The 8,350-nt window shown below is 51.6% G+C and overlaps 1 protein-coding gene across 1 annotated transcript; it reads left to right on the top strand.

Annotated features, from left to right (window-relative positions):
• Window positions 1-3,762: 3,762 nt before the first annotated feature.
• Window positions 3,763-7,810, top strand: LOC120922731 (nuclear factor 7, brain-like). Its single transcript, XM_040334771.1, has 3 exons — window positions 3,763-4,504; window positions 4,973-5,068; window positions 7,606-7,810. Exons 1-2 carry the CDS (start codon window positions 4,074-4,076, stop codon window positions 4,992-4,994), a joined length of 453 nt encoding a protein of 150 aa, XP_040190705.1. The 5' UTR covers window positions 3,763-4,073; the 3' UTR covers window positions 4,995-5,068; window positions 7,606-7,810.
• Window positions 7,811-8,350: the final 540 nt, after the last annotated feature.

Genomic DNA, 8,350 nt, shown 5'->3' with positions numbered 1-8,350 from the left:
ACACAGAGGTGTCACACAGACACGCCCCCCTGATTACACAGAGGTGTCACACAGACACGCCCCCCTGATTACACAGAGGTGTCACACAGACACGCCCCCCCTGATTACACAGAGGTGTCACACAGACACGCCCCCCTGATTACACAGAGGTGTCACACAGACACGCCCCCCTGATTACACAGAGGTGTCACACAGACACGCCCCCCTGATTACACAGAGGTGTCACACAGACACGCCCCCCTGATTACACAGAGGTGTCACACAGACACGCCCCCCTGATTACACAGAGGTGTCACACAGACACGCCCCCCTGATTACACAGAGGTGTCACACAGACACGCCCCCCTGATTACACAGAGGTGTCACACAGACACGCCCCCCTGATTACACAGAGGTGTCACACAGACACGCCCCCCTGATTACACAGAGGTGTCACACAGACACGCCCCCCTGATTACACAGAGGTGTCACACAGACACGCCCCCCTGATTACACAGAGGTGTCACACAGACACGCCCCCCTGATTACACAGAGGTGTCACACAGACACGCCCCCCTGATTACACAGAGGTGTCACACAGACACGCCCCCCCCTGATTACACAGAGGTGTCACACAGACACGCCCCCCTGATTACACAGAGGTGTCACACAGACACGCCCCCCTGATTACACAGAGGTGTCACACAGACACGCCCCCCTGATTACACAGAGGTGTCACAGACACGCCCCCCTCTGTAATATTTACAATATGGTGTCATTGTACTGTGGAAATTTAAAGATACGGAGCCCCAAGTACAAAAATATCCCTATGTAACCAATGGGCTGATATAGATATTTTCCTTCAGAGCCCTGTGCCGTGACTGGCGCACGCATGGGAGTGGCGTCATTGCCGCTCAGGCAAATCACAGAACCAGAGCCCGCGAACCCGGAAGCAAGACTGCTAAAGATGGCAGCCATTGCAGTGCTGAAATTGGGGCATTTTTTTAAGCAAAGTTTCTCATAATGTGCTAGTATGCGATGCATACTAGCACATTATGACTTGACCTTGTGGTGGGGGGACATCCAGTGGTATACAACCGTCTCCATTGTCTCTTGCTTGATGTCGGAACTAATACTCTGGTTGCAGATGATTGTAATATGATCCTGACACAGCTTTGCAATGATGATATTTTGAGTCTCTTATGGGCGCTAAGCTGAGGAATTCTATAAGATGGCCTTGGAGGGCACTAATAAAACGGGCCCCTGCCTGGTGTGTAGGCTTGGATTTGGTAGCTGGTACAGTGTTATACAAAGAGGGACACACGAGAAATGGGAGGATTATTCACATCTGAACTCCGGGATCAGCAGATATTGTCCAGATACATTCATGTTGTGTTCTCCCTTCACTCTTTGTGTATGAATCCAATGGAAAGGTTTCCCTCTGTGCGGGAGACTCCGCTCACTGCTGCTCTCTCATTGTCTCCGCCCCCTCCTGTACTTTTCTGCAGGCAGAGTGTAGTGGGTGGAGCTTGCTGGGCCCCTCCTCTTTTGTCTTGCCCTCCCCTCCCTCAGCTTTGCTCCCAGAAGATGTATATCCTCTTTAGCTATTGAGGAATGTATTTAGTACTGATGTGGATTTCTGTTATCTGCGGAGCTCTGCCACAAGCAGTGTGAACTCCACAAGCAATTGACTTCACTTTCCTCTGAAGCAAAGGCCAGTTTATTGTTCAGCCTTTAGGAGTGTTGGATTGTGGCCAGCGGGGGCAAAAAAAGCCCGGGCCCATCATTGGTGAGAATAAAAATGGCCTTGTAGTTTGCGATCAGTGGGGGATAAGGAGTAGTGCCCCTATTGGTAGGAGTAATTGTATCTCATCATTGGTATCGGTGGGAAGAATAGTGCCCCCTTGTTGGGAGTCGGTGGGAGGAACGGTGCCCCCTTGTTGGGAGTCGGTGGGAGGAACGGTGCCCCCTTGTTGGGAGTCGGTGGGAGGAACGGTGCCCCCTTGTTGGGAGTCGGTGGGAGGAACGGTGCCCCCTTGTTGGGAGTCGGTGGGAGGAACGGTGCCCCCTTGTTGGGAGTCGGTGGGAGGAACGGTGCCCCCTTGTTGGGAGTCGGTGGGAGGAACGGTGCCCCCTTGTTGGGAGTCGGTGGGAGGAACGGTGCCCCCTTGTTGGGAGTCGGTGGGAGGAACGGTGCCCCCTTGTTGGGAGTCGGTGGGAGGAACGGTGCCCCCTTGTTGGGAGTCGGTGGGAGGAACGGTGCCCCCTTGTTGGGAGTCGGTGGGAGGAACGGTGCCCCCTTGTTGGGAGTCGGTGGGAGGAACGGTGCCCCCTTGTTGGGAGTCGGTGGGAGGAACGGTGCCCCCTTGTTGGGAGTCGGTGGGAGGAACGGTGCCCCCTTGTTGGGAGTCGGTGGGAGGAACGGTGCCCCCTTGTTGGGAGTCGGTGGGAGGAACGGTGCCCCCTTGTTGGGAGTCGGTGGGAGGAACGGTGCCCCCTTGTTGGGAGTCGGTGGGAGGAACGGTGCCCCCTTGTTGGGAGGAACGGTGCCCCCTTGTTGGGAGTCGGTGGGAGGAACGGTGCCCCCTTGTTGGGAGGAACGGTGCCCCCTTGTTGGGAGGAACGGTGCCCCCTTGTTGGGAGGAACGGTGCCCCCTTGTTGGGAGGAACGGTGCCCCCTTGTTGGGAGGAACGGTGCCCCCTTGTTGGGAGGAACGGTGCCCCCTTGTTGGGAGGAACGGTGCCCCCTTGTTGGGAGGAACGGTGCCCCCTTGTTGGGAGGAACGGTGCCCCCTTGTTGGGAGGAACGGTGGGAGGAACGGTGCCCCCTTGTTGGGGGTCGGTGGGAGGAACGGTGCCCCCTTGTTGGGGGTCGGTGGGAGGAACGGTGCCCCCTTGTTGGGGGTCGGTGGGAGGAACGGTGCCCCCTTGTTGGGGGTCGGTGGGAGGAACGGTGCCCCCTTGTTGGGAGTCTACTCGTACTTGCCCTCCAGTGAAATATCTTGGTAATTTTAGGGCCTTTTCACGCAAGCTGTCCAAACCGGGCCGCTTGTCTGATTTTGAGGTGAACCTGAATTGGACCCGCCATTCCCTCTCATGGTGCTGCAGATGTCAGGGGTGACATGTCTGCTGACACCCGCTGCTATCCAATCCGATCCTGTTTGCCAAATCCACACAGAGGGAGGTCCTATTTTCCAGATCAGAAATTTTGGCAGCATAATTATTGCGGAATGTATGTTGCTTGGCCAAAGAACATTACCGTATTTGCCGCCGTATAAGACGACCCCCTAATCTTCCAGCTAAAAAGGTTTTTGGGATCTACTCGCCGTAAAAAAAGACGACCCCCTTCCGACTAGTCTGTCTAGAAGCTTCGGTAACGTACTGAAAGAGCGATAATACGTTAGTGGAACTTTGTGAAGCAATGCTGTGGTGGTAAATGCCTCATGTGCCCGGCAAAATGCACTGTAGAGCCAGATGGAGGGTCACGTGCTTCATACCAAAGCTCCGGAGGTGGATGGCTGAGGAAGGAAGAGGAGCCAAGGGTTAGCCGGAAAAACAACCGCTGTAAGGAGCAGGCTTTATTCAGCGCATTCGGTAACATCCTGTATACAGCACTGCGCTGAGCCAATCACAGCGAGCGATGTATTAATGAATACAAAGCCTGCTTGGATAGTCAGAGGGGCGGGCTAATACCTCTGCCAATCCCAGCAGGCTTTGTATTAATAAAATCTACATCGCTCGCTGTGATTGGTAGAGGTTGAAACATCAGCCTGCTCCTGACTTGCCAATCCGAGCAGGCTTTGTATTCGTTAATAAAATACATCGCTCGCCCTGATTGGTTCAGTGCCGAAGCTACATACAGTGTTACCGGCTATCCAGCGGGCTAACATCAAGCGGGCGGCAATTTAATACCAGCGTATAAGACAACCCCCCGATTTCTGCGGGATATTAAGTATAAAAGGTCGTCTTGTACGCTGGAAAATACGGTATTTTGTAATCAAAGTTATGGGTAAAGTTTCACTTGTATATCACATGTATAGGCATGTATATCGCATTATAATCCTTGTGTTTCTCCCCCCCCCTAGAAAGCCAGAATGGAGGATCACGAAGAGCCAGCGAGCAGCTCAATTGATATTGCGGAGGAATTGACCTGTCTGCTGTGCAGTGGGCTCTGGAAGGATCCTGTTATGGTGGAATGTGGCTTCATAGACAAGGCCTTGGTGGGTAAGGAGCCCTTTATGTGCCCCGGGTGTAAGGAAGAAATAACGGAGAAAAGATGCACTAGGAACAGAGACCTGGCCAACCTGGTGAAGACTGCTGGGGTGTCTACTCCAGGAACAACTCCAGCAAAGACCATAGCGAAGGAAAATATTCCACCTCGTGAGAACTGTCATGAGCATGGCGAGGGGCTTAACATTTTTTGTATGGATGACGGAGACTCTAGGGATGCCTTATCTGTCAAATGTCTACGAAACATGCCAACCACGTCTTCCTTCCCATCCTGGAGGCGATGGGTGTGTTCCAGGTGAGATGTGTTCTGGTGCCCTCCCCTCACCCTATAAAGGCTTTAATGGGGCTCAACTCTTTGGAGTTCTTTAGGAAAGCACATCTGTGAGGTCAGCTATTGAATGAGAAGACATGCATTTTAGCATATCCCAATGGGGTTGAAATCCTTGCTCTATGCAGGCCACTCATGTCCCTCTACATCAAATTGGGGAAAATCAGAATTTTAGGGAGCGGAGTTTGTGCCCATGGGTGCAATCAGGCTGGAACAGGAAAGACCCTTCCTCAAACCCTTTCCACAAGGTTGTCTGAAATGTCTTTTTATGGTGTGGCATTACCTGTACCCTTCACTGGGAAACCCCTGAGCTCAGTCATTTGGAGGGGGGGTTGCATACTATTGGCTATGTATTGTTTGAGTTGGTCAGGTTTCCTGAGGTGTACTATGGTTGGGGTTAACCTGTTTAACTCATTAACATTTTGTTCTCTACAGAAAGAACTATCTTCTATGGTAACTCCCCTGGAAGAAGCCTTAAAGGTGGCTGAGCAGATGGCTAAACGGCAAAACGAAAAGATTGACACTTACAGAGTAAGTAAAGGACTCCTCCCTGGCATCTTGTATAGAGGTAGAAGTCGGGCATATGCCTATAGGATGGCAAAACTTCCACTTTATCCACCAAGTTCACCCCTTTCCTACCCAGGCCAATTTTCAGCTTTCAGCGCTGTCGCACTTTGACACGTGTGCAGTCATGCGACACTGCACCCACATGAAATTTTTATTTCTCTTCGGTTCATGGACGGACACAGCAGCATTGACCTTAGGGTTGTATATCCTTCCTTCCAGGAGAGACTAGGCAGAAAAAAACAGCACTTCAAGTGTTAAACACTTTTTCAGTACAGGTCCCCCGGGTATATCCCACTCTGACTCAGCAGCTCTATTTTTTTTCTGCCTAGCGTCAGGAGAAGACATGGCCTTTCTGGAGTTCATGTGCTCTGGAATTTTCTTTTTTGCTTTTGTTTGATTTTTTTTTCCCTGCATTTTTGGATCCTGGGATCTACTATCAACTGCCGACTGGGTGACAGGCTGGATCCTCGATCCTTGTAGTTCCCCCATGTTCGGCCATTGAGCGTGTGCCGGCTCTCGGCTACGCTCTGGGCCGTCCACGACATACTCTGTTGTTTCAGGGGTGGCCGGTGAACTACATGTTCCAGGGCACACATATGACCGGTCTCTATGGCCTTGTCAGTGTGCCGGGCCGACAGCCATGCCGTTAAGCGGACGTTGGTTCTGTCTGGAATGCCTCCAGCCAGTGGTCGCAGGATGGGTAGGTAGTGTCCCCTTGCCTGGCAAGGTGGTGCGTTCCTGGGGAGGTCGAATGAGGGTCCACCCTGCTTTCCTTTCTCCCTTCCTCTCCCTCCTTCCCCATTCTGGTGATGTCAACAGATGCCAGCCTAACGGGCTGGGGAGCTGTGCTCGAGGTGGTTTCAGCCCAGGGAAGATGGACCAAAGCCGAAAGAAGTCTGCCTATCAACCTATTAGTTGCGGGCAATATATTGGGCCCTCAGAACTTGGACAAGCAGCTTACAGGGCCACCCAGTTCGGATTCAGTCCGACAATGCTACAGCAGTAGCATCAATCACCAAGGAGGCACCCACAGCCAGGGCGCCCAGAAGGAATTGAGCCGCATCTTGAAATGGGCAGAAAAGCATATTCCTTGCCCAACGGCAATTTTTTTATTCCAGGGATAGAAAACTGGCAGGCGGACTATCCAAGTCGTCAGCAGTTAGCTCCTGGAGAGTGGTCTCTTCACCCCGAAATCTTGGCATTTGCCAGAGATGGGGCGGGGGGGGGGGGGGGCCTCGGATATGGACCTGTTAGCTTCCTCGGCCCAGAAGACCCTGGTACTCGGAGATCATAAAGATGGCAGTAGGAACGCCGTGAAGGATTTCCTCTTCGTCACCACCTGTTATCTCGGGGTCCAGTGTTCCACCCTTTCTTACAAAGGCTAAATTTGACGGTTTGGCTACCGAGACCCACATTCTGAAGAAGAGGTCTCTCAGGAGCAGTACTTACTACCGTTATTAATGCCGGAAAAACAGCTTCCAGACAGATCTACTATAGAGTATGGAAGTCATATGTTTCATGGTGTGAAACGAATAGATGGAATCCTCAAATGACATTGGCAGGATTCTTGCCTTTTGCCAGCTAGGAGTGGATATGAAACTAGCCCTCAGTACTATTGATACACGTTTGTATCTGCAGGTGACCGCTTGGATACGCAAGACAGATCATTTGTTTATTTTGCCGGCGGGTCCTAAGAAAGGACAAGCGGCGTCGAAGGCCACCATCTCCAGGTGGATTTGACAAATGATTTTTCAAGCCTATAATTTGAGGAATAAGTCTCCTCCTCCTTCTGTTAAGGCGCACTCTACCAGGGCGATAAGTGCTTCATGGGCAGTGCACCACCAGGCTTTGGTGACTCAGATTTGTAAAGCTGCAACTTGGTCTTCAGTCCACACATTCTCTAAATTCTATCAAATAGATGTGAGGGCACATGAGGATGCCGCCTTTGGGTGAAGTGTACTGCAGGTGGCAGTGTAGAGCTTCTAGTCCCGGGCGGTCTGTTTTTTTCTGAGTCTCTCTCCCTTCATATTGAGTATTGCTCTGGGACGTCCATTATGTAATGATTAATGGCTCTGTGTCCCGTGGTGTACGATAAAGAAAACAGGATTTTTATAACAGCTTGCCTGTAAAATCCTTTTCTTGGAGTACACCACGGGACACAGAGGCCACACCCCCCCTTCTTATGGGAATCCTTATTTCTTATCTATGAAACTGAGGAGCTCCCCTGATGGGAGGGGCTATATGGAGGGAAACTGTCTGATTGGTTGTGCCAGTGTCCAATCACCTCTGGTGACCCATTATGTAATGATTAGAGGCTCTGTGTCCCGTGGTGTACTCCAAGAAAAGGATTTTATAGGTAATCTGTTAAACTTTTATTACTATTTTTTTATGTCCCACCCTACAAGGGACTGCATGCAGCCAATGGGACTCCTTCAAACAAAAAACAATATTCCGACCCATTTTAGAAAATGCACTTAAAACTTGTTAATTATTCATTACAGAGCCTAAGGAGATTTGGATCATCAGCAACTATTGGGTGAGCCGGGCAGAGAAGACGACATCGGACAACTTGGGACTCAATATGCAATATTATGTTCGCTGGATGGCTGAATGCACCTTGCAATGGAGTGATGCAATGAGACATGGGGTTGCATTGTAGTGTGGGGGGTATTGTATTGCAGTGTCGGGTGGTATTGCAGGGTGGTGTGGGGTGGTATTGCAGGGTGGTGTGGGGTGGTGTGGCAGTGTAGTGTGGTGTGGGGTGGTGTGGCAGTGTAGTGTGGTGTGGTATTGCGGTGTAGTGTGGGGTGGTATTGCGGTGTAGTGTGGGGTGGTATTGCGGTGTAGTGTGGGGTGGTATTGCGGTGTAGTGTGGGGTGGTATTGCAGTGTGGTATTGTATTGTAGTGGGGCGGTATGGGGCAGGGATGGATGGCTGGATCTGTGACTGCATTTGTCAGATTCAGCCCACAGCACTCGTGCTGCATCCGCTCCCCCCCCCCTCACTCTGTACAGAGAGGAGAGGGAGGAACCGGCGGCATCAAATGATGCCGGTTTGTTTACAAGTGATCGCTCAGTCATTGGACGGAGCGATCACGTGGTAAACCGCCAATATCGGTGGCGATTTTACCGTGTGCGCGCCCCAGAGGGCGATTCTGGGGGGATGTCCATGGACGTCCTCCTAGAGTTATGCAACCGCCTTGTAGACGTATATCGTCTATAGGGCGGTTAGTAACTGGTTAAAGTA

The sequence above is a fragment of the Rana temporaria genome, unplaced genomic scaffold (genome assembly GCF_905171775.1).
Source record: "Rana temporaria unplaced genomic scaffold, aRanTem1.1, whole genome shotgun sequence".
Lineage (NCBI taxonomy): Eukaryota > Metazoa > Chordata > Amphibia > Anura > Ranidae > Rana > Rana temporaria.
Note: the sequence above shows the minus strand (reverse complement) of the source record. Positions and strands in the feature narration are given on the sequence as shown.